Source organism: Corythoichthys intestinalis, chromosome 2, assembly GCF_030265065.1.
Source record: "Corythoichthys intestinalis isolate RoL2023-P3 chromosome 2, ASM3026506v1, whole genome shotgun sequence".
NCBI classification, from domain to species: domain Eukaryota; kingdom Metazoa; phylum Chordata; class Actinopteri; order Syngnathiformes; family Syngnathidae; genus Corythoichthys; species Corythoichthys intestinalis.
Window position 1 is genome coordinate 48669261 of NC_080396.1, and position 27871 is coordinate 48697131.

Here is a 27871-nt window from a genome sequence, read left to right on the forward strand (position 1 = left end):
AATATTTGCAGGTTATGTGGAAAGCAAATGTTATCAAATAATTTTGAGTGTTATTTTTTGCTTGTGAAAGGTCACATTAAGAAAGGGATTTTGGTGTTATTTTTTTGGTGAAGGTCTGGAAAAGTTAACTTTCATTTCCATTCATTGCACAGGGGAAAGATGATTTGACGTATGAGTGTTTTGAGATGCTGTATTCACAGAAAAAAATTAAAGGCACTACTATAACAACATGTGCAGTAGTAACACAGTATGTGGATGTGCTGGAAAAAAACAGTGTACTGCACATTTCATTCAATATGGAAAAAACCCAACACTTTTTATTTTTATTTGCGACACCGCGCTTAAAGGGGACTCTATTTAGTTCATATGTGCATAGAACACAAGACTATCTTACAAGCACATTAATGCATAAACAACTGATGTGCTTCTTTGTTATTAGGAAAATAATACATTCTTCATTCATGGTACATACACATATCATATATTTACAAACTTACAAAAAGAAAATAAAAACAATCAGAATAAGCCACATCCTGTACAAACAGTACAACTGTGCTTATTATATACACACTGTCTAGACATGGATTTGAATGAACTTGTAATAAACATAAGGCCACTATGGTAGACTGTGAAGAGGATTACTGTATACAATGTGTAATGCAAATGTCAATAGCAGCTGGTTTCAACACAGGAAGTAAACCAATTACGTTACAGCACATAGTCCAGCTGCATTACTCAACATGAGACCTCACTGGAATGTGAGCAAAATGGATGCTAAGGCTGGATTTACACAGCACAATTAAGTGCAAAATTGCTATTCCAATCATGTATGCATTTTTAAAAACTGTTTATTAAATCTACATTTCCAGAGTCCTGCACCGTGTGACTCTTTGCGACAGTATAAAAATAAATTAATATAAAAAAATATGTAAAAAAAACAAAATAAATAATAACAATTGGGCAATGAGCACATTGAATTTTAAAAAAAAGTAGTACCTTGACATAAGATCGCTTTGACACACGATCTTTTCGACATCCGACGTAAAATTTGACTTGCCATGCCATTTGTTTATACATCTGACGACATGCTCGAAATACGACGATTTATGACAGCGCCGCAGTCTCATTGATTTCCCGCAAGACGGGTGTACAGGTGATTTTTTTCTTGTGAGAGAAATCAACATGGGTTCCAAGAAGGTTAGTGCAGGTGGTGAAAAAAGGAAAAAGGTGACGCTTACCATTAAAATGAAGATGTAAATGATAAAAAAATATGAGCGTGGTTTGTGCATCCGTGCAGTGGCTCGACAATACCGCTGTAGAATGTCTACGAGCTCGACGGTCCTCCTCTGACCTCTGTTCGCCAGTCTTTATACGTTAAGGTGACAATTAGTATTGTGGTAACATCTCCCAAGAAATTGCCAGCTTCTTCAGGTTTTATTTATTTCAGACCTTGTGAAACACAGGACGCCTACTGTCCGCCTCAGTTGACGTCAACAACAGAAAATTAAAAGAGAAGATTAAATCTCTACTGCATATATCTCACTATCACTTCAGCCACGGGATGCATTTAGGTATAGCACGCAAAACACATCCGCCACATTAGAACCCGATTCTTTACATTATTACAGGAAATATTATTATTAGTCTGATTTTTATTTATAATTCATTTGTTTTGCTATGTGTAATTGCCATTTGTAATTGTACCAGCAGTATTTATTTAGTGTAGGTTTTCGGACTTTGGAAATAACTAATGGTTATTCTTATGGGAAAATCCTGCTAGACATACTGTACAACCTTTTCGACTTACAAACAAGGTCGTGGAACGAATTAACTTCGTATGTAGAGGTACCACTGTATACTGTATATGTAATATAGATATCAAATAAATATTACAATGGAAAGTGTTCAGTCCAAGTCCTTCACCCATGAGCGGAGCATCTACATGAAACTTGTCATAATTTTCGCTTTGTAAAATCAGTTTGGCATAACTATTTATTCATATATATATATTTCACCAAATGCCCAAACAAATTCTAAAAGCATTTTTGTCTTTGCTTTGGACAAGCAATGGCTGCATATTTTGGATTGGTATGGTTTTGAATTTCCGCCGTCTGCATGAAAGACACCAGCATACGTCTTTACAGCACTACACTTATTTAGTTCATATACACCTTAATTAAATTGAACATATTCACATTTGATTCGATGGCCATACCCAAATGTAACTTATTGATTATATCTCTATTTTGTGTTCTATACACCATTTTATATCGCCAACCTCTTATTAATTTTCATTCATTTATGCAAGTCCTTTTGGACACAATTTTCAAAATTGATCATAATTAGCAAAATATCATCATATTGTTAATTTTTTGTGTTTCCTAAAATTTTTTTTTTTTTTAAAGATGACGTCGGTATATGCGTACATCCTGTTTAATATCTATATACTGTACCTCTAGTGCCGCATGTTTTGTACTGAACGTAAATCCCTTTTATATTCCTTTTCCTATCCCTGTAGTGTTGTTTTTAACCCATATTCAATGTTCCACATGGTTTTGATGTTATTATTATTATTTTTTTTATCATGAGTTAATATTGTAAATATTAGCCGCCTGAATTTAGCATATTTACGTCAGTCAGTGGATATAAAAAGTCTTTATGCTCTAGAATCTGGTTGTGTTCAGAATTCACCAGTCAACATTAAAACTCATGTTCCAACGGATTGAGCACACACCTGCCACCATATTGAGTGCTTTTCCTGAACCCTCCCCCCAAAAAAACCCTTGGCATTTCAAGAGGTGTTGTAGACTTTTTATACCTACTGCATTTACCGAGTTGCCCAGATTTCTGTAATATCGTATATTTAAACTATCGTAATAAATTCCCCATGCTTTTGCTATTGTTTAAATTTACAGCAGATGTATCTTAATGTATTTAAAGACTGACAGATATATTTTTTTGGCCTGATTCCTATTCGGATATCTGATTCACCCTCCCTTCCCCCCTTTGTTCTTCCATGACACATCTCCCATTTGTGCCACTTAAGAGTAAAACACGGGAATTGCCACTTGATCTTCAGCATGCAGTGTGAATCCAGCCTTTTTGTTGCTGTTTTCTACTACATGAGTCAACATTTGGTCCTAACTCAACCAGCATTTACAGTAAATGTCATAAGCAGACAACATTGCACCAAATGGATTTGATTTGTCTCAAGACAAAATAAAAGTGGGATAAAATTGGGTAACTTTACAAATGCTGTGTTGCGCATAAATACATTACTCCTTAATCCTAATCCCAAACACAAAAACAAAAGGATTGTTTTCCCTTCGAAACCTAGTTCACAGTTACTGTTATGCTGTACATACAAAATCACAAGGTTAGAAGTATATCCGACATACCCACTGGCTATTCCCAGCGCAGCACTCAGCGGCTATGCAATGTTGAGTTCAGGACAGTATTGCATTTGATTTATTGTTTGTAGTTTGGTGATCTGTTCTTATAGACAGAGTGACAAGTTCATCAACAATTAATCCAAAATGGGAGCAGGGGGGAAAGGTGCATAGTTAGAAAACAAAACAAAAAGGTAGCCAAAAGCAGAGGTAGCCAAAAGCAAAGGTAACAGATGTAAAACTAAAGGCAAATGTTGCTACATTACTAAATAGTGACGGGACCTACTGTACAGCATTCGATCATGCAATACATGCTGTCAAACATGTGTTATGTACATGGTCAAAGATGCAACTCATATTCACCTTGTTATGTGTGGAGGAGGGGAATCTGAAGAATTGAGTCTAGAATCCTTCAGAAAGTGTAAAATAAATACAGACAAGTTCATGCCCCCACCCCCTTATCCTAGCCAATCAGCATCAGGTCATTGAGGTGACATCTGCTTTCGTATAGGTTGCAGGGCCTGCCATCTTGTCTTTACAAGTTTCTGTTAGACACAAAATAATAAAAATTGAGAAAAACATGTCCCAAATGCTATGCTACGATGGAAAAATAGCAACATCTGGACAACATATGAGGTTATGTTGCCCACACAACATTATTAAGTATGTGAATTAAAAACACTTTAACATTAACATAAAAATAACCAATAAAAGCATGAAATATCCCAGATCAAAAAATCACACTTTGTTCTGGTGTTTGAGTACAGTAAAAATCAGCGCAGATTTTTTGTGTTGCCCAGCAGAAAAAAATAAGGCTCTGAAGGGGTTAAAAAAATACACCAAAAAAACCCCCAACTTCTTATTATCATTATTATTATATACGATTTATAATTATTACAATATAATGGGTACCTTTGGTGTAGATGTTAACTTCCAATAGCAACCTGAAAAAAAAATCATCATATTCTGTATATACTGTTTTTTTTTTTTTTTAAACGGTTCTTGATGAAACGTCTAAGACGTAGCAAAACAAGCAACACAAGGAAAAACGTTCATTGTAATTGAATTAATGCTAGCCTGTTAAAATGATAGAGTATGCTAACTTGTACTAGGATGCAGACATCCCAAATTTCCCGGAAGTTCTGGGAGTCACCCTGATATTAATATTGGCTCCCTGATGCCCGTGAGTCAGAAAAAATATCCAGGATTTTTGACGATGCAAGGGAGTGTCTTTTTTTCTTTTCTTCTTTTGTGCGAATGACAGTGCGCAGGCAAAATAATAACTTGACTCGACTTGACAGAGAGCGCGTTGGTTGGCTTTGTCAGCAAAATTAGCCAACTGGCTTCCGGTGTAGGCGGACTCTGCCGTCACCGAAGTTATCACTCAATCAGGGAAGCCCGCAGCATGGCAGAGGGCAAATCCTCCAGTAAAAAATGAAAATACAAAACCCACTTTACGGCAGAATATACTGGAATATATCCATCCATCATCTTCCGCTTGCTCCGGGGTCGGGTCGCGGGGGCAGCAGCTTTAACAGGGAAGCCCAGACTTCCCTCTCCCCAGCCACTTCAACCAGCTCCTCCGGCGGGATCCCAAGGCGTTCCCAGGCTAGCCGAGAGACCTAGTCTCTCCAGCGTGCCCCCAGGGCCTCCTGCCGGTGGAACATGCCCGGAATACCTCTCCGGGGAGGCGTCCAAGAGGCATCTGAACCGGATGCCCGAGCCACCTCAGCTGGCTCCTCTCAACACAGAGGAGTTGCGGCTCGACGCCGAGTCCCTCCCGGATGACCGAGCTTCTCACTCTCACTCTAAAGGTCAGCCCGGACACCTTGTGTAGGAAACTCATTTCGGCCGCTTGTATCCTAGACCTTGTTCTTTCCGTCACGACTCACAGCTCGTGACCATAGATGAGGGTAGGAACGTAGATCCACTGGTAAATCAAGAGCTTTGCCTTTCAGCTCAGCTCCTTCTTCACCACTATGGACCGGTGCAGAGTCCGCATTACTGCAGACGCTGCATCAATCTGCCTGTCGATCTCCCAAATAGTGACCGGCTCCTACTCTATAGCATGGCTTCTGCAGCTGGGGGTTGGACTGCCAACTACCTATGCACGTGACCCCTTTGGCCCATCCCACAGGTGGTGAGCCCATGGGAAGGGGACTCCAAGTTGCCTTTTTGGGCTGTGCCCGGCCGGGCCCCATTGGGACAGGCCCGGCCACCAGATGCTCGCCATTGAGCCCCACCTCCAGGACTGGCTCCAGAGGGGGCCCCCAATAACCTGCGTCCGAGCAAGGGAAACCTGAGTCTATTTATTTTATTTGTCATAAGGGCTCATTTTGAGCCATGCTTTGTCTGGCCCATCACCTAGGACCTGTTTGCCATGGGTGATCCTGCCAGGGTCTTAAAGCCCCAGAAAACATAGCTCCTAGGATCATTGGGACACACAAACCCCTCCACTACGATAAGGTGATGACTCACGGAGGGGCTGAAATATATCCCTGTCTGGTTAAGGGGAAGAATGATGACACAGTGTTGAGGTGTGCTGTGTGCAACAATATTGCCCAGGAAAGACTTAATGATTGTAGAAGACATGTTGAGGTAGGCTAAGTTTAACAAAGAATAACCTGCATTCTATTTCTGTAGGTTAAAGACTATCATAAAATTATTGTAGACTAAATTATTGAAAAACAACAACAACAACAACCATTAGTTAATAATTAATTGATTCTTTTTCTTTTGTTTTTATAAATTGTTTATCATATTTTCCGCGCTATAAGGCACATCATCAGAGTATAAGGTGCAACTTCAATAAATGGCTTATTCAAAGACTGTTTTCATATATAGGGCACACCGCATTATAAGGCACAGAAGTAGTACTAGTAGTAGTAGTAGTACTGGTTGGGGTTGTGTTATGCATCCACTAGATCGAGCTGCACTAATGGGAATGTCACGCCAGGATTAAACAATATCTATAGCGGAAAACAGATGACTTGAAGTTCTGCTTTGAGACCCCCAATTTGGCCAAACTCAAAATTGTCCAATATGCATGTGTGATGCATCATTGTAAAGCTTAAAATCTCAATTTTCTGGGGAAGGAAAAATTTTGGACAGGAGAGCATTTAAAAAAAAAAATAAATAAATAAACAGCGAAACCCTATCTGGAGGTGAGATCACGCGAGAGCAGAATTACAGACGCCATGACTTTAACAAGATATTATCGCGTACTTACCTTGTTTCGATCCAAAAACTCCATGTAGCATGTATCACTGAGTGTCAAGAAAGAGCTGTGAAGGACCACAGCTGGATATTTGGGGGATTTTATCGGTGAAACATGGTAATATAACAAGGGTCGCGAGATTTTCTTTTTCATTTATTTACCCTTTTAAACTTTTTTTTTTTTTTCAATTTTTCTTTGCTTGGATCCATTATTTATCATCTAACATATTGGAGAAAATGCAACGGCAAAAAAAAAAAGAAAAAAAAAAATACAATTAAGTAATAGTTATGAGGTAGATATCAATGACTTTTTTACAGACGCCATTTTTTTCATTGTGACGTAATTTGTTTAAATGTTTAAAATATGCGAGTGAATAATTTTTTAAAGTCATTAAAAAAAAAAAAAGACAAAATAAATATCATTAATCAGTTAATGATTCTAAGCTAAAATGACAGACATTTTGAATAATACATATAATTAATTACCTTCGTTTTATGGCTGGGTTGAAACAAAAGCGGCGGTTGCGCGACATCTGTAAACGGGGGTTTCCAGGGTAAAACAAACACATTTTAAAATAGTTCGGGGACTTAATGCACCATGAATCTGCTATGGCAGCATATAGACATATTGTTCTATCAAACACAACAGTTGTTTTGGCTTAAAATATAGCAGTTTCTTTTAAAAAGGAGTGCAAGACCAGAAACTGCTTTTTCAATCTTGTCTGTTTACCGCCCTATCCATACGTAAGGCGCTTTAGATTACAAGGCGCACTGTCGGCTTTTGAGAAAATTGAACTTTTAGGTGCACCTAATAATGCAGAAAATACAGTTTGAAATTATTATTATTAATTTATTAATAATAAAAAAATTGGGAAAATTAAGTGACCTTAAGTGTGTACTGTATGTATGGTGCATGGTCGGACGATGGTGGTGGTGGGAGGCTGGGGGGTTAAATGGGCAGAATGGGCCCCGAAATTAGTTTTTGTAACCTGGGATGTCTGAAGATGTGTTAGGTCTAAACTTAATACTTGCACTAAGAAAACAACAAAGACCTAGGAGAGGGACCGGAGTAGGATCAGACTAGGAACGAGATACGTTTTTACGCTAACGGCCGTCAGGAGAAAAGGTTGATGCGAAGTGCGTGGCTTACAACAAGCTTATCTGCCTTTCCCCTGAGGAGCGCAGCCTTTTATTGACAGAGTGAGAAAGTTTCAACATACATGTGTGAGTTTCACATCTTGAGAAATAGCTGTTATCTTGAGAAAAGAATGCGGGCAGTTATTTGTCTTGTCTCATTGTGTTGAAACTTTATGGTCAGCAATAGAAACCTAAAACAGGAAATCTGGCCCTCTGGGTCATGCTGGCATCTGTCCTTCAGTTGAATGTGACCTTCCGCGACACATTCTTTCTTTTGTAAGGCCTTAAGACTGTTAAATAAGACTGTAGCTATAACTATTAGTTTTAAACACATATTATTAACCTTAGCACGCAAAAGCATTAAAGCACATCTTACAAGATGTCAACACGCATTTTGTTCACTTGCACTTGATAATATTTTTAATATGCTTGCAAATGGTACTCTAACAACTTTACTTGATAAAATTAATATTAAGTTATACACTTGCTATTCTGACAAATGTATGTTAACGTAGTAAGATAGTAACATATGGATGAAACAACCCACATGACAGATTGATATGGATTTAGCATTTTCCCCGTAGTAAATAGCAGAGTTAAATGATGGAAATGATGTCAGTGGTACACTGTATAAAATTGCCGTAAATTTACAGCACATTTTGAACACTAAAATACAGTTTTCCTGGATTACAGACTACTACTGTAAAGCAATTTTACATGATCAGGACTGTACAATAACAGTACATTAATGGCAACCCTGCTGCCAGGTCTTTAGTGTTATTTTACACTCATGTTTTTTTACATTGTAGTGTTTCTATTCCGATTTCCATGCTTCAGGAAGAGGAGATGTCCACTCTTTCAGTCCCTTCTCTTAATGGAGACCTTTTAGTGGCAATCATGCAGACGCTTAAGGATGCAGAAAGACGTTGAGGCCATGCAGCTCTTGGCAACACACAAGAGTTCAGCTTGGCAATGCTGTTTTTCAGAAACAAGCTGTCTGGCTGTTCTTTCACGCAAATAATAATGTGCTTCTTTCAACTAGGTTTGCATCAGAGTACGTTTGTACAAATCCACAATTTCAGCGAATGCTTTGAAGCTGGGTACAACCCGCTCAATTCCTTTATTCCAGCCCACCGTATATTTCTGTTATCAGGAATCTTTCTTTTCTTTTTCCCTAAATTGAAATATTTGCTCTTGATTATTTTTTAAAATTACACAATTGTTTGATCACATTAAAAACCAATCATTTATATTTAATCATTTCATTAAATAATTGATTATTTATTGCAAACAATGCAATGAAAATAGTCACATTTAAAAAGTTCATCAAGCCTTATTTTTATATTAAATTATTTTGGGGAATTTACTTTAAGGACAAGAAACTGATTGAATTGCTAATACAGTAATGCCTTAGCAATTGTGTTACTTCTGTAACGCGTTATCCTTAACACTGACTATGATGTGGCTCACGAACGGCGCACTCATGGCTCAGAATTGAATTACCCCCCTCCTCTCTCTCTTGAAGATTGAGTTTTGAGCTGTTGTGTTCTGCTTTCTACTGTAGAGCTTTCTTTGTTGAGCGTATTAGTTGACAAAAAATCTGACATGTCCACAATAAGACCCTTCATTATCGTGACAGTTGTGGAACCTGCTTGACATTTCACACATCCAGGAGCTTTTAGGAAGGGTTTGCCGATAATTGTTTGTAAGGTTAAAAAAAGAAAAAAAAAAAATCTATGAGTCGTCTCACCGGAGCCAAACTCCAGTAAGTGGCCCATTTTGATGTTGTTGTTGTTTTTCCTTTGACATTCTAATGAGCTTTTATCGAAACAAAGTGCAGTTTTGCACGAAAACGTATTTGGTGGGAGTATTGAGTGGTTCGATTAGAGCTTGATATATCTAGATTTTTTATTTTTTTTTGTAAACCACGCAGACGTGAATTACTGTGCACTTCTGGTTTTAAAATTTTGTAACATGAATAATTAATTGTCTGTTTACCTCGTGTATAATATTTAAGCCTTAGTTAGTGGTTTGTGCCTATTCTGGCGCCCTAGTGTGACAGTTTAGACTGTGCGAAATGGTGTGTGTGCCTCTAATGGAGCATGTTTGCCCTTTAATAATATGTGAACCATTAATGTAGAATACTGGATATTCTACATGGCCTTTAAGCTTCTCGTGTAGCATTTTAGATCATACGGAATGGCTTACACACCCAAAGCGTATAATTTTAAGTAGAGCTGTCCCGACTAGTCGACATAGTCGACGTAATCGATGACGTAAATCCGTCGAAGAGCACAACATGCCGTCGACGGTTAATGAAGGGTTAAAAAAATATATGCGTGGAAAGTTAGAATGTCGGATGCTCTGTTTGCAAGCGGGGAAAGCGGCACAAAGCCAAAAAAAGTGCACCAGAGTGTCCAAAACATCGACTTATTTCAAAGAAACAAAGGAGAGTACACTCTTCTGTCCTGTCTCTTCAGTGCCAAGCTTGGCTGCACGTCGGCCGTGAATAAACACCTCAAGCGCCTTCACGCAGTTTGTAATTAAAAAAAAAAATTTTTTTCATTTTTTGTACACCAGAGGGTGTTGTCGCCTTACTAAATAATAATGTTTAATTGACAATGGGCCTATAAGTGCTATTAGTATTGTTCTTAATTCTAATTGAAAGGTTTATTTCATGTATGTTATGGTTTATTTTATGGTATAGAAAATTATATAAGGTTAAAAGGTCATAAATATATACAGTGATTGCACTCAAGGGAGAGATTGTCAATGATAAGGTAAAGGCAATTCATATAGGCAATTCATTGATATATAAATAAGGTTTAAAAGTAAAAAAGGTGAAAAGTTTTTGTTAATTTCTAATTGTGTTGCTTTATTTGTGTGCACCGTAGCCTTTACAGTGTGTTTACATCAAGGATGGAATAAAAGTTGTAAACCATCAGTTTAAGAGACCATCTTTTCAATCGGGATGCTACATTAGTTAATTCTATCAGCATTTGAACTCATTGTTTATTTGTGATTTATTATTGTTATTTACGTGTTTATTTGTACTTTAATAAATGATTTGAGTGTTCCAATATGTTTTTTGTGAATTGATAAGCGTCAACAAAAATTTCATTGCTAAATTAGTAAAAAAAAAATAATAATAAAAAAAAAATTTAATTATTAGATTAGTCGACTAATCGTAAAAATAGTCGGCTGACTAATCGGGAGAAAATTAGTCGTTTGGGACAGCCCTAATTTTAAGCCATGTGTGATTGTCAAGCTCAACATTTCAGACTTAACGGTCTGTGCGGCTTTAATGTACCCTTTCTGACTAGATGTGATAGCCAATGCACATCTAGGGTAGCATAGTTATGACCATATTATAGTTTGTGAACCTCTAATTCAGCATTAACATATTTGCATGTCCTATAGACCATGAATTAGCCACATGCAATGGTCTGGACACCTCCAGTGTGTCATAATGACAATTTGATGTGAAAAAGGAAGGTGATGCTAAGTAAACCTCCCAAACTTTGCGCTGTGTGGAGTAGTAAGTCACCATAGTGGACGCTGGGCTCTCCAGGGGTTAGCAGGAAACAGGTGGCTTCCTTCTTGGTGCGATCTCTCCCCCGGGGACAGCGCAGGGACCATTTCTCACTGGGGGACAGCGGCTGGGTCAGGCTGCAGCCTTCCTCCTCAGAAAGGGCCACGTTGGCGTCGCCGTTCTGCTTGGAGTCTGACAACAATACACACACAAAAAAAGCACACACACACCGCCAGATAAATGCCAACGCTTTTAGCCACTGCCCCCGCAGGTCCTGACAACTAGTGATTGCTGCATGAGACCTGCCTTAGATCAAATTCTCTTTCTGCAACATATTCAGCACACCTCTATGAAGCATACTGGTGTCATATTTCAATGTCTTTTTACCTGCCATTAAACATTCACATCATACTATACAGTATTTAATGCTTGCCTTGCCTTGCCTTTGGAACCCCTATCTTGGACTACACTTACCTTGCATTTTATGGTCTGTGTTAATTGTAATGCTGCATATTTATACTGTATTGTACATACAGTATAATTGTCCGTGTATAGACCCTACCCACATGACGTCACAACTCCTTCCTCCTGACTGGTGCCGCCCAATTGTCCGTCAACACATCATGTTTACCTGTTACGGCTACGTACATTCCTCCTATTTACGACGTGTTTTTCTGCTCGTTAACATTAATAATCAAAATGGTGAAGGCGTGTGTGGCGGTCGGTTGCAATAACAGAGAAGATAGACGGAGAAGACGGAGAGACTACCGGATTCCGAGAGACCCGGAGAGAAGAGAGCGAGACGGGCTGCTGCAATTCGACGAGAAAACTGGGCTCCAAACGATTACCACAGATTATGTAGTAGTCATTTTATATCTGGTAAGATGCATTTAATATATATTTAGAGGGTTTTGGGCTGACAACCACAATTAAGATAATTGCTAGGCTAATCGCCGACAACATACACGTATGTATGTAGTGAGAGTGCTATCGCTAAACCATATAAACATTAAAAGCCCTAACTCCATTGACAAACGACATGAAATACCTTAGACTTGACAGTGGATGTTAGCAATAACAAAAGATTTTGAATTGAAAATTTCGTAACTCACCTTTCCAAGCACAAGATAGATTCCTGCCGAATTTTCGTGGACGAGGACCTGTTTCACCCAACCAGCAACGAAGTATTTATAAGCCTCCAAGCTCTTAAAGTTTTTCAAACTTTCGTGAGAATAGGCTGATTTTGTGTGGACAAGATAGTTGTACATATCAGGGTAGCTAGCAGATGTCAGGCAAATACGGCGGCGACAGCGGGTCAAAAAACATCGATTTAGGCATCAAATATGGATCTGGCAAATGGATAAACTGAAGCTTTTCCACATAACGCCTTTTATGCAACGCATCAAGTGAGTTTACGGCATCCAAAAGCACCGGGTCTTCCATGAAATGCATTATAAATAGCTCGATCAATTGAGACCATTGATAATACAGACACAAAATGACGGACAAGGGGGCGGAACCATACAGCGAGCACGTGATTTTGTGACGTCGGTGGGTAGGGTCTATTGTCTGTGTGCTTGTGAGGATTAGCAGTAAAGATTAAGTATGTATAATAGCTTTTTCATCTCTCCTAGCCTACCATAATTACATGATGCTTACAAGGTCTGTGCAAAAGTGTAAAATAGTGACCTCATATTCAATGTTTGGTGTACCTTTGGTATACCATCATGGTATTACCATGGTATAACATCATACAAAATGGTTGGCGCACATGTAATGTATCAAAATGACACTTATTGGTTGGTACATTTTATTGTGTACCATATTTACATAGTGTTCTGTGCACTTCTGCTGCAGCAGATTTACAACATATACTGTATATAAATGATTCTAGTCCTAGTAATATATCATTGACATTTTATTCATAGGTCTGGACAACTGTATTGGGCTCTTTTTATGTCATACCCAACTGTTTTCGCTCTCTGCTGGCCAGTTGTGTCAGCCTTTCTTTCTTTTTTTGTTTTAGCTTTACTAGTGTTAATATGATGGAGTTTTTTTGTTTGATTTTGTAATTTCCATAATCTGCTTTGTAAATATACAGTATTTACAGCCCTCTTATCTAGCAATGGACATAGATCCACAAAGAAAGCGGCGATCTGACCTGTTCGGTTGTCGTCGGCAGCGAGTGGACACATGTCACTCTGAGTGCTTTCCCTGCATGAATTGCTATCCGACTTGCCGAAGGAAGCCGAGTCGGTCTGCGCGTCGGGGTTGGGGTTGTGCTTTTTCTTTTTCTTAGGGAGCTTCTGCTTTGCCATGGCCAGTGAGTAGTACATCCCAAAATTGTTGACGATAACCGGCACGGGCATGGCGATTGTCAGCACTCCTGCCAGGGCGCACAAGGCCCCCACCATCATGCCCAGCCACGTCTGCGGGTACATGTCTCCGTAGCCTAGTGTGGTCATGGTGACAACAGCCCACCAGAAGCTGATGGGGATGTTCTTGAAGTGTGTGTGTTTGGCACCGGTGGGATCTTGTGGACTGGCTCCGATGCGTTCGGCGTAGTAAATCATGGTGGCGAATATAAGAACTCCCAGAGCCAAGAAGATGATGAGTAGCAGAAACTCGTTGACGCTCGCCCTTAGCGTGTGCCCAAGTACGCGCAGACCCACAAAGTGTCGAGTAAGCTTGAAAATCCGAAGGATGCGGACGAAGCGGACCACTCGTAGGAAACCTAGGACGTCATTGGCCGCCTTGGCCGACAGGCCGCTCAGGCCCATCTCCAAATAGAAGGGCAGGATGGCCACAAAGTCGATGATGTTCAGTGAGTTCTTGATAAAAAGCAGCTTGTCTGGGCAGCATGCAATCCTCACCATGAACTCAAAAGTGAACCAAAGCACGCATATGCCTTCCACCAGGGTGAGGATCGGCTTAGTCACCATCTCCACACGCACCTCTTCCCGTGTCACGTTGCCCACAAGCACGCGCTCTGTGCGGTTCTGGAGCTCGTTGAATGCTTGGTGGGTCTCCAGGCAGAAGGTGGTGATGGACACCAGAATGAAGAAAAGGGATGCCAAGGCCACTCCCTGGTGAGAAAAAAAAAATCGGATGACACTTGATCAGCATCTTAACTAATGCAATGCACATGGAGTACATTTGTAGAGATTTGTTTTGTTGTTGTTGTTTTTATTTTTCTTATAAATACAGAACATGTGCATTTATCTTTTAAGATTGTTTTCAGACATCTATATAGGTATCAGTTGGGCCTTCTTGCCTGTGCCTTTGAGGTTCTACATATGCCATTAGCCAGGTTACTTCCATGTGGCTTGAATTGAATGACGACGAGATAGAGGCGCTCCTTTCATTTAACATTTTAAATCGGACATTTTTTAAATTTTTTTATTTATTTTGAGGTCTGCGGATATGTGATACTTGACTCAGCAGTCATGTTTTTGTCCTTCAGTTGAACCTTAAACTTTGGTTAAGTTTTTTAAAATCTGTCTAACAATTAATTGGATTATAGTGTCATCTGGTATGCAATATAAGCAGAAATTTTCTACTTTACTTTCTAAATGCTAACAATATACCGCCGATTCAAAATAATCGGTGAAGATTGGGTTGCGCTGACAGATATACTCAGGAAATGTAAAAACAGACTGAACTGTTCGATTGTCACTGGCCAACAGCATACTTTATCACCCCACCTCAACATTTTTTTCAGCTCTTGAGTGCGTTACGCATTTCTGCGTCAAAAAAGCATTAATATGAGGAACAGAAAAGTCAATTAATTAGCCAGTCCGTCGTGTTCACCGTGTCTGATTTTCCACCATCTCAATTTTCTAATCAACTCACTCGTTAAAATGAGAATCACAACCAGCCGCTATCCTCTCTTCCAACGAAGCAATCTACCTCATGTAAAAGCCTTTCAACAAAGATATCACATTCAAAATACTGTAGAATAAGTAAGGCTGAAAATAATCATTTATCCCATTCACTTCTGCATTGGTCTATTGACATACAAGGGCTTTGCTTACACTTGGTCAGTTAAGTGCATTATTATCACCATCTTGAAAAGGGCTATTCTACGTACAGTGGGGGCAAATAAGTATTTAGTCAACCACCAATTGTGCAAGTTCTCCTACTTGAAAAGATTAGAGAGGCCTGTATTTGTCAACATGGGTAAACCTCAACCATGAGAGACAGAATGTGGAAAAAAAACAGAAAATCACATTGTTCGATTTTTATAGAATTTATTTCAAAATTAGAGTGGAAAATAAGTATTTGGTCGCCAACAAACAAGCAAGATTTCTGTCTGTCAAAGAGGTCTAACTTTTTATAACGAGGTCTAACATGGTCTAACGAGGCTCCACTCGTTACCTGTATTAATGGCACCTGTTTTAACTCATTATCGGTATAAAAGACACCTGTCCACAATCTCAGTCAGTCACACTCCAAACTCCACTATGGCCAAGACCAAAGGGCTGTCGAATGACACCAGAGACAAAACTGTAGACCCGCACCAGAATGGGAAGAGTGAATCTGCAATAGGTAAAACGCTTGTGTAAAGAAATCTACTGTGGGAGCATTTATTAGAAAATGGAAGACATACAAGACCACTGATAATCTCCCTCGATCTGGGGCTCCATGCAAGATCTCACCCCGTGGCGTCAAAATGATCACAAGAACGGTGAACAAAAATCCCAGAACCACACGGGGGGACCTAGTGAATGACCTACAGAGAGCTGGGACCACAGTAACAAAGGCTACTATCAGTAACACAATGCGCCGCCACGGACTCAAATCCTGCAATGTGTTATGATCAGATGAAACCAAAATAGAACTTTTTGGTAGAAACACAGGTTCTCATGTTTGGAGGAGAAAGAATACTGAATTGCATCCGAAGAACATCATACCCACTGTGAAGCATGGGGGTGGAAACATCATGCTTTGGGGCTGTTTTTCTGCAAAGGGACCAGGATGACTGATCTGTGTAAAGGAAAGAATGAATGGAGCCATGTATTGAGAGATTTTGAGTAAAAATTTCCTTCAATCAGCAAGGGCATTGAAGATGAGACATGGCTGGGTCTCTCAGCATGACAATGATCCCAAACACACAGACAGGGCAAGAAAGGAGTGGCTTCGTAAGAAGCATTTCAAGGTCCTGGAGTGGCCTAGCCAGTCTCCAGATCTCAACCCCATAGAAAATCTGTGGAGGGAGTTGAAAGTCCATGTTGCCCAATGACAGCCCCAAACCATCACTGCTCTAGAGGAGATCCGCATGGAGGAATGGGCCAATACCAGCAACAGTTTGTGTCTCTCATAAATATGTTCAATTAGAGGTGCACATTTGATCAATACATACGGTAGTGTCAGGTCCAACATTACTGTATTAGTAAATGGACGTGTTAGACAATGAATAGTGTGTAACACATGTACTCAAAGACAAACTATGGATTTGTCATACCGCCCTGTTTTCAATGAACAATATTGCAGGCAGCTAAAAGATTGAATGGAGGTCTGTTTGACTTTACATCGTAGGCAGCCTGTCTTGATTGTTTACTAAAAGCCAGAACAAATTGTATCGCCCTCACTAAATAAATATTCCCGCAGCTGGATAAATAAGTCTGGTGCGTATGTGCTTGAGTGTCTGCGTGTATTCCGTGAATGTGTTTACATTGTTTAGCGACTCATCTCCCTTTTAGGATGAAACGCTACCACTGCTTTTGAGTCAAGCTAGGTAAAAGTGTGTGTGTGTTTGTGTGTAGATTCGTGAATGTGCGTCTCCATCTGTATGTTTACTAATAATGCATGCGTTTGTATTGACCGTGTCTTGGTGACATACTGTAGATCCGTTTCCACCTTCACTCATGGGTCACTCCCTTAGTGGACAACTATTCTGGGCATAGAATAATTATGTAGCCGGGCTGTGCATGGATTACAATTACATACACACGGCACTATTTGTACGTATGAAGTCTGTTCTTTCCTATAGAAGTCCTAATATACATTTATGGGCACTAAAAGCCTTCATTCATTATTTCTATTCTGAATAATGTTTTGGGTCTTTATAAATGGAAAAGAAAAATCTTTCCACAAACAATGTTGTGCCTGGCAGTGACTGCATACTGGATTAATTTGGTCATTGTCAAGAGCACTTCCAGTTCGGCCCGATAGATGAGAAGCAGCCAGGGAATTTTCTAACGGTGCAATGCCCCATTGTTTCTGCAAAAAACGTCAAAGAATCTATCAATTACTTACTGGTATATAGGTGACTGGTCAGATAAGATTGGCACAAATGTGAATCAGTGTGCTCTCATACACCCTCTTCAGTGTGGTAGCCACAGCCATCCTAAAGCAGGTTACTGACCACAATGAAGAGGTTGAATCCTGTCTACTTCACCTCACACTATACAGCATCTGCGGTTTCATGCACACAGAAAATTAAATGAGTGTCAAAGTATTTGAACCGGAAATACTATTCATATATTTACAATTTATATATGACATAATGAACATTATTAGATAAAAAGAAATTAAATATGCACAAGAGACTAAAGCTGTAAAAGGAAAAATGAATTTAGGTAAAGTTATTTCTTTTTGTTGTGTTGATTAAATTGCTTTTATATGTTTCCGCATTCTGCAAGGCCATGACAGTTTAACTAAGATCAATGGGGAAAGTGAGTGAGCCAACTGATGATTGGAGAAAAAAAAATGACTTGGGCAGTTAGTCAAACTTGGTTCGTTTATCACCACCTTTGCGTTGGCTTCAAAACCCTGACGTCGTTCAATCTCTAGTATGTATCCACAATGTAAGAAAGACAGAGTGTGATCACACTTGAGTAAAAACTTTAAACACATCGTATGGCTTTATAAGTGTGAGCGCCGTGGCACATTGTTGTCAACAAACGTACAGATACACAGACACACATATACGTGTACAATCAACTTTTTCCATTTGTCCACTAGGACCGTGAATATGATGTGAACACCGTAAGTTCTACAGTGTATCACAAAAGTGAGTACACCCCTCTCATTTCTACAGATATTTAATTATATCTTTTCATGGGATAACACTGACAAAATGACATTGAGTACTGCTTGTCATTTTCCCTCCAAAATGTCATGTGACTCGTTACAGGAGTGCTGTCAGCATTGCTGCAGAGATTGAAGAGGTGGGGGGGGGGGGTCAGCCTGGTAGTGCTCAGACCATACGCCGCACTCTACATCAAATTGATGTGCATGGCTGTCACCTCAGGAGGAAGCGTCTTCTGAAGACGGTACACAAGAAAGCCTGCCTGTCTCATTTCAGTGTGCCTCATCAGAACATAGGACATGGTTCCAGTAATCCATGTGCTTTGTTGACATGTCTTCAGCAAACCGTTTGCGGGCTTTCTTGTGTACCGTCTTCAGAAGAGGCTTCCTCATGGGGTGACAGCCATGCACACCAATTTGATGTACAGTATGGTCTGAGCATTTACAGGCTGACCCCCCCCCTCTTCAATCTCTGCAGCAATGCTGACCAGCAGACCTGTAACGAGTCACATGTTATTTTGGAGGGAAAATGACAAGCAGTACTCAATTTGGACATTTAGGGATTAATGTTTTTTCATAAGGGTGAACTCACTTTTGTTGCCAGGGGTTTAGATATCAATGGCTATGTTTTGAGTTATTTTCGCTTCAGACCCTTCACACCTCCTTCCTATCACCCCCCCACCTCCCCATTAACCACCCCAAGATGACTATTTTCCTATTTTGTTATTTTTAATATTATTGCATACAAAATAGAGAAATAAATGAATTATGTTATATAGGCAGCACACAGACTACTTTTCATTGTGTCAAAGTTTCATTTTGTCAGCGTTGTCCCATGAAAAGGTATACTTAAATATCTGCAGAAATGCGAGGAGCCTACTCACTTTTGTGATACACTGTATGCTGCTTTTGTACAGAGGGCCGACAGCAGTGGCATATGTACAGCCACCACACAAGAATTTAATGGTCTGTGTACTTGCTAACATAACATTTTTACAAATTACATCATATTCAAGGCCCTTGCACTGGAAATGTGCCGATTACAGGTTTCAAGGTATACTGTGGTATGAAAACATCAAGGTTTTAAAACTGCAAAAATTTTCCGTCATACCGTCCTTAAGGTGTTAGCTATTTTTTATGTCCCAAAAATGCATGGAGAAATCCCTTGATTGCACCTGTAAGGCTCAACCCTCCATCACGGTTGTTGCTCAGTGTCAGTGAGTCAGCTGTTCTACACGATGGGTAGAGGAGGTGAAACTTTTTCCCCCATCAAAGAAAATGAAATCGCTGGTATGGGGATACTTCGGTTACAGAGAAGTTAGAGACAGCCGCGGCTTAGAGGAGGAAGGCCAACCGACATGTAAGACATGTCTGCGGAGGGTAGCTGCGTCGGAGGCAATACCTCCAATATGATTTTGCATTTATACAAAATTAAAGATTAGTAAATACTGTCATGAACGTTTCCTGCCAGCTACGAGAGTTAACTCCAGCGTGTTTAGTGTGTCTAGTGGTGGTAAAACGTGGTGTTTTTTTTCTCTCTGGCAACTGTCTATGTTGAGAAAGAGAGTGTATATATAATGTAAACATGATACGAGTCATACACACGTGCTTTTTATGGAAAAAAAAATCAATTATTTTTGTTCTGATGGTAATAATGTTGAGCTGTGGGTTTAGAATATATACAGTATATATTTTTATTTATTTATTTTGACTTAACATTATACTTATGTTCCAATTTTCTAATATATTTTGAAAATAAAAATCTCGTTCAATGGAATTTATTTTTTTTAAACACATCTCAAAGTAACACATTTTACAGCTATAATTGCAATTCCATGATAGTGTGAAACAGTAATATTTTGGCTAAAGGTTATAATACCGTCAGAATATCATACCAGCACATTTAGCATACCATATTCAGGACAGCTTTTTTCTGGGTACTCTGGCTTCCTCCCACATCCCAAAAACAGGGATGCATGGTAGCCTGATTGAACACTCTAGTCCATAGGTGTAAGTGTGTGCGTGAATGGTTGATCGTTTCCTTATGCCCTGCGATTGGCTGACAACAGATTCAGGGTGGACGCCGCCTACTGTCCACAGTTAGCTGGGATAAGCTCCAGCACCCTAGTGATAAGTGGGTTGGAAAATGAATGAATGAATATTCAGGACACTGTACCTTTTCAGGACCAGTATCAGACTTTGAGGAACGAGCTTCTGACACAAATCAAAATGTCATGTACACATTGTAACAACACATGCATAAAACTCTGGATCTTTTGTACACAAGCGCTATTTTATAGCAGCTATCAAGAAGCTAGTATAGTAAGGAAGTTTTTCAAAGTACAGGTAGTCCCCGGGTTATGACGTACCCGACTTATGTGATTTTGACTTTACGACGGCGGAGTCTCGTCCACCATTTTGTCTCCAGTGTTTTTTTTTTTTTTTTTTTTTTTTTTTTAAATAGACGCGTAACAGTGTAGAGTGTGTGTTTCAGCTCCGGATTTTTGTCAGCGTACCTTTTTCACCATACTTTTTGGCATCATGTCCCCAAAAAAGAAAGCAGGATCTTTGCATGATACTAGTCCAGCTTAGAGGAAAGCCATTACGATAGAAACGAAGCTGAACATCATCATGAGGTCGGAGAAAGAAGAGACGTCGCCGAACATCGGTAACAATTTTGAGATTGGGTAAAATTTGGGTTACGTCCCCAGTGTAGGAACAGAATTCGTTCGTAACCTGGGGATTACCTGTGCTGCATAATGGTGCATAATATGCTCCACTGATTACTAATAACAAAGTGTAACATTTAGTTACCTCATTTCCACTATTATTCAAAACACAGCATCTCCACACAGAGAAAAACTTTTGGAGGAAATTTTCGAGATTTCAACAGCTAAGTTAGATGTGATATGCCGTCACCAGTATCTTCATTGACACTCGGAGAGCTTGTAAATTAGTTCAATAAGTGTAGTTCAATGAAATACAGTGATCCCTCGTTTTTCGGATTTAACAACATTGGAAAGAGATACATATAAGACATGTTATTCCATTTTTCCCCAAAGTATAATTAAAACAAAACAAAACAAAACAAAACAAAACAAAACAAAACAAAACAAAAACCACAAAATCTTATATGTATATTTACATTTTAATAAATGTTTTTTAAGCACTGCAAATGTAATAGTCATGATATAGATGAGGGATATATAAAAGAAAACCATGATTTGTACATGTATACATACTTATATAAATGTAATAGTCATGATATAGATGAGGGATATATAAAAGAAAACTATGATTTGTACATGTATACATACTTATATCTTAATATTTGAAAACAGAAAAAAATCTGGAGTGGACTGCTGTCGCAAAGTGAAGCGCGAAGTAGCTTAGGATCATTGTATGTCACAACTAAGCTAATCTTATCAGTAGGTGTTCACTTGTGTTCACAAAAGTGCAGTGCCATCTGTGTGTGTTGTTTTAACATGTACATCACAGTAACTTCTTTGGTGTAAATGGAATCCAAAGTTTTTTTTTCTGTATAAGTGGGCTAAAAGGTAACGCCTGAAATGTGTTCAAGTCCAAGGATGCTGACAAAGAAGAGGTCCACTAAAAGCTCGCTTCGCTCTGCGGCCATTAGCTTGCACATTAAATGCTACTTACACAAGTATGTATCTACCATAGAGGTGCTGCGAGAAACTCGGCCTATTTTCTGCACACTTAAAATGCTGTTTCCTTTTTGCTGATGTAGGTCAGTTCACATCAGCACCTCAATACCACAATAATGGAGAAATATTTGCATGCATTTTTCACCCACATTTGAAAAATTTCCACAAATACTGTATTTTTCGGACTGTAAGTCGCAGTTTCTTTCATAGTTTGGCTGGAGGTGCGACTTATGCTCTGGAGCGACTTATGTGTGAAATTATTAACACATTATTATATCATTTCATAGGGATGGGAATCGAAATCCGATTCCAATTTCGAACCGGTTCCTTGTGTTTCGAGGCCTCGACATCACAATGAAAAAGCCTGAACGATCCCTTTAACGATTCCTAAAGACGCAAATCGCGTCATGACATGTCTTGTTGTCCAGACGCATCAAACTAGCATGGCGCCAAGAACCACCCGCTCCAAAGTTTGGTTACACTTCACCAGGAAAGAGGTTGAAAATGAAAGGTTAAGATAGTTTAGCACGAACATTGCAGCAGTAAACATAACAATGACAGCACGTAGGTTCAATCGCTCGAAAGTGTGTCTTCACTTCACGAGGAAAAATTACAACAAAACGACTTGCAGTCTTGCAAGGTGGAGATTACTGCATCGGGAGGGAGTACGACTGCACTGTCCTCATTGAGACGCTAAGGCTTAGTCCTGGCTATACAGCTAGCTAAACTCCTAAATGAGGATACAGAAGACGTTGGTATAATTTGCTGAATTTATTCAACCATCACTTGAACAGTGAAACTAAAAATAGAAATGAAACAAATCAATTTCGTCCCCAATAACAAACAGGTTTGCATCAACGTTAATCAGTGATGATTAGCTGCTAATACAGTGATAACAAAATGGTTAGCATGCGTTCACTAGCATTAGAACATGGTTCAAACCACTACACAACTGGATTTAAGTGTCTGATCGCGAGTGGAAACACACAACAACACAAAAGATGATACATACAGGCGTTGCCTCTGTAGATATTTTACAAATATTAAAAAAGAACGTAGGCTCGTAGCAGTGTTTCCCCTCTCTCACTGACTCGCTCACTCGCTTGGATGCGGCATTTCTTCTTCGCGTGTAAGCGCGCTCTTCTTCACGTGAGCGCGTTCTTCTTCGCGTGAGGAAGTGCAAGGGCGCCCCCACTTGAGCGTGAAAGTGTCATAAAAACTAAAAGGCATGCATTTCAATATACTGGTAAATAATATACGGCCCGCCCCCACATTTGGTCCAGCCCCTGAACATACTAGAGAGCATTTTGAATTTTTTTTTTTTTTTTTTAAATTTCTCAATAGTGTTATTTATTTTCTGGCCTTTTTCTGTGAAGAACTCAGAGAGGGTTATTTGGTTATTATCTATCTGATTAATAGTGTTATTATTCTTTATTATTATTATATTATATTATTATTTTTATTTTATTTACTTTTGTTCCGTGAAGAATCCAGTAAGGGTTATTTGATTGCGGCTTTCTGAAAAACAATAATTTTTTACATTTCGGCACTCCTGCAATCGTCACACTTTTTCTGTGTTCTGTTCAAACTGACCCCGGCCCCACATCAGTTAAAAGTTATGTGGCCCTCACAGGAAAAAGTTTGGGGACCCCTGCTTGAACACATATTGCCAACGGCAGAACAACGACCTATATGCCAATATATACCAATATTTTTTATTTCTATTAGAAAAATGTTTCAGTAAAATGTTACAAATTCTTGTGCATTTGCCACTTATTGCCACAGTTAATATTGAGGCTTTGGGCCTCTTTTGACCTCGTTGTGAGTTTGTAAGGTTTTGACTTCTGATTAAACAAATTCGATGCCAATCAAAACGTTTGTTCTTCTTTTTCCCCAAATTAGAATCGATAAGAGAATCGATAAAGAATCGAATCGTTAAGCAATACCTATAATGGAATCGGAATCGGAAAAATCCTATCAATTCCCATCCCTATCATTTCATATGTTATTTTGGTGTTTTGGAGTGACACTGATGGTTTGGTAAAATTGTTAGCATGTTCTTTATGCTATAGTTATCTGAATAACTCTTAATAGCTATGTCACATTAACATACTGGCCACCTTCGCATTTCGTTGTTCATGCATCATGTCACATTATCCTACTGTACACTTATTCAGCATGTTGTTGTCTATTGTATTTTTATTTTAAATTGCCTTTCAAGATGACATATCCGTTCTATGTATTGAATCTTATCAAGTAAATTTCCCCCAAAATACGACTTATATTCAATTGCGACTTATATGTTTTTTTCTTCTCTTCATTGGGCATTTTTGGGCTGGTGCGACTTATACTCAGGTGCGACCTATAGTCCTAAAAATACGGTTAAAAGATTTCGTGATGTCAATGCTAGGGTGCACATAAACAATCAGCGGTCTGGTTGGCTGTCATGTCAAGGTAAATTGAGACAAACAATAGATTAATGCCACTAGACATCAGGTGTCATACACAAACTAAAGACACGTTGCTGGCCAATCCCACACCATTTACTGTATAAACAAACAATGAACTGTTCACCAGCCATATCAGGGCAACACGTGAATAAACAACAGACAGATCACCAGTCATTGTCAATGAAAATTAAGATTTCCAAGCACTCCTACTACTGCTGTTTTTTTTCATTTTAACTGAAGGAAACATGCTAACCTGTTATAGGAAACCCCTTACAAAAAGCAGATGGAAAACAAAAACTCAGACCTAAGAACGGTGAGACAGATGTGCAAAGTACTTATCTGGTGTGCTTTCTTATATTGCTGAAATTCATATGGATAGAAGGGATGGTCCTGCCTCATCTTCAACTTTGATGTGGCTGTATTCAGAATTAACCACTTGCAATCAAATGCACGATAGCAAAAGTCTGCACACCTCTACCTAACAATAAAGTGCTCCAATTCAGTACGTAAAGAAAAAAAACAACAACAAAGCATCCCAAAGTTTCATTTCAAAGCTTCATTGTAGGTATAATGTTCTTTTAGTGATGACCAGTCATTTGCGCTGAAAATGATGAGTTGAAACTCAGTTTAAGAAATAGGCAAAACACACTTAATACCAACTTATCTACCTATTATTTAGAGTATGATAAAGATATAACTACTATGGTCAAGGTTATGTATACCTATCTGCAACGGCAAAAGCAAGAAGTCACACAAATGCTAGCAAAATTTCAATGGTCTACAACTATCTTGAAGTCCCTCTGAAATAAGGACCCAACTATTGTATAGTATTTATTTCTTTTCTATTATAATGTGAGAGTGCTTACTTCACGCTACCTTCCTGCGGATATTCTCCTTCTTTTACTACGGTTATGTTTTCCTCAAAGGTTTTCCTTAAGGTGCAAAAAACACATGCACAATATGACAATGTGCAAAGTGTATTCTGGATTTTTCTGTATTTGCTTTAATGGAATTGAAAGGGGACTGGTTGCTAATTAGAATATGAGCAAAACAGTTGATTGAATAATAATTATTCAAGTTCCATTTGGCCAAGCACATGCTAATATAAATATTCAGTAATACAATGTAAAATGACTCTGTGGCAGTATCACTCTACAAATATCTTTTCAAGCATATTGGAGTAAGTATTTTTACTTGGCTTTGATTTTATAATGCTTTTTATGTTGATTTTAAGAGTGGGAACCTCTTGGTACCTCACGATACGATACGATTTGCGATAGAAAGCTCACGATAACGATGATCTGCCGATATGGCGATACAACGATTATCGATACATTGGTCAGGAAATCATTCTAGGATATTCTACAAACAACTAATAAACAGAAAAACAAGCTTTTGCTGTGAATTGGAATGAGTTTATCACTAGTAGACGTCCAATCCGTTTGAACTGGGAGGGGTGGGAGCGAATGAACATTCGTTCATCCGCTGCCATCCCTCCCACTGCACCCCTCCGTCACTGCAATGACGTAATTTTGGGCCATTTACGGTCATTTACCTGTTGATTTTCAGTTACTTCCTGTTGATTTTGGGGTATTTTATGGGTGTCTCTCTGTTTATTTAGAGTTACAGAACAGTAAATGACCTGGGAATCATCCAAATGAATAGGCAGTGACTCAAACTCAACAGAAAATGACCTGTAAATGCCCTAAAATGAACAGCAAGTGACCTGTAAATGCCCTGAAAATCGGACAGAATGACTGTGAATGATCTGGTACGAATGAATAAACATTCCCAGTCAATATGGATTGGGCGTCGAGCACCGTCAATGCAGCCTTAGAGTTAACTGAAACACTATTATGGTGGAAGATTTTTGGTAGCAACTTGTTGGTTAATTTTTTTTTTTTTTTTTTTTTTTTTTTTTTTTTTAGAAATTGACACCTTTTCAAAACGATATCTTGATTCCTGGCAGGAGCATATCGATAACCTTTTGGGATACAAAGTATCATGATATATCACCATTTCGATATTTTGTCCCACCCCTAGTTGATTTGTTGTTGTAGTTATAAAAAAAAATAATTTGGCACTTGAAGCTTTAAAAGAGTGGGTAAAGAAAATACATGTGTAGTGAATTAAAGCATGATGATGGCTGCACAACCAAAGAAGAGCTCTAGAGATGTAAACTGAACATTCAAAGCTTCTTCTTGTCATCTAAGAATTAAAAGGAGAGAAGGTTTTGATCAAGTGCATCCCAGCAGAAAGATAGTTAACAATTTGACAGTTTCATCTTTTTCGTCTAGTAGTGGAGAAAATGAAATAAAAGTCACCACTTCTGTCTGTGAACCATTCTTGCTGTTCCTGAGACACAAAAGTTACCTGTTGCACCTGTTCGCACAACATGTTGCTCCCAAAGGAGAAAAAAAAATGTTTTTGTTCATCTTTTCGAACATTTGGATTATTGAATGTGGGTCAAATTAATCAATTTGCAAGTGAAACAAAGATTTAGGTTCGTTTAGGTGATACGAATGGAACTCAACCTTATACCTGAATGTTCCTGAAAAGATACCTGTTGTTCGAGCAACCTCCGTGCTGGAACCCAAACTCACCCTGGCTGCTCTGGACGAGTACGGGTCGTCAAAAAGGGCCCATATCTTCGGCTGCCAAACTTCACAGCAACCCCTAGACCTGCCCGGGCACTCCTCGATGCCGAAGCGCCGCGGCATGTCACCGTCGTCGTCTGTGTTGTCATCCGGCTCGGGCGGTTCGAAGGTCTCCAGGGCCTCCTCGGCGTCGCGATGCTGGCGGTAAGTCATCCAGCAGCACGGCTCCACGTCCGTTTCGTCGATGCCCCAGAAGGCCAGTTCCTCCTCGAAGAGCGGCCCGCACACATCGGCCGGACAGTGCAGCTTGCCAGTGCGGTAGTAGTTGAGCACGTAGGCGAAGATACCCGGGTGACGGTCGAAGAACAGCTCCCCGCCGGCGCTGCTGCTCGGCGGCGGCGGCGGCGGCGTCGGTGTCGGCGTCGGAGAGTTGCACGACTCTTCGGAGCCCACCTGCGGCTCCGGGTGCGCCAGCCACGCCAGGCGGGTGCCCGGCAAGGTGCGGAGCGTGCTCTTGTAGGTCTCGTGCCGGGTGCCACCTACGTTGATGATGATCTTATCCGAGTCCTCGCCTCTGGACAAATCCTCTTTTAGACATGATTTAGAAGGAGGTTTATTGCCAGACTTGCGCCCTCGGTAGGACGAAACGCACACGGAGCTGATCATCGTCAAATCGGCGCGCTAGATGATGACTGGTTGCTCCTTGTGTCAAAGCATCAAGCGCGCCCTCATCGCAGCTCCGACGCACACTGAAACCACTTGTTTGCTAGACGAGTGTGGATTGAGATCTTTACTCTCGCGCGCCGATCGTATCCTGCCGCCTATTCCGGATTCTGCAACTTTTCCCTGG

The 27871-nt window shown here is 39.6% G+C and overlaps 1 protein-coding gene across 2 annotated transcripts; it reads right to left on the minus strand.

Moving 5' to 3' along the window:
* Window positions 1–296: 296 nt before the first annotated feature.
* kcnc4 (potassium voltage-gated channel, Shaw-related subfamily, member 4) lies at window positions 297–27871 on the minus strand. 2 transcript variants are annotated; one of them, XM_057830687.1, is made up of 4 exons: window positions 27028–27871; window positions 13436–14360; window positions 11290–11466; window positions 297–3934 (listed from the first exon to the last, which is right to left on the minus strand). In XM_057830687.1, the coding sequence occupies exons 1-4, from the start codon at window positions 27685–27687 to the stop codon at window positions 3867–3869; spliced, it is 1830 nt and encodes a 609-aa protein (XP_057686670.1). In that variant the 5' UTR covers window positions 27688–27871; the 3' UTR covers window positions 297–3866. The 2 variants fall into 2 exon arrangements, with proteins under 2 accessions (XP_057686670.1, XP_057686669.1); XM_057830686.1 differs by lacking the exon at window positions 297–3934 and having other exon boundaries at window positions 11203–11466.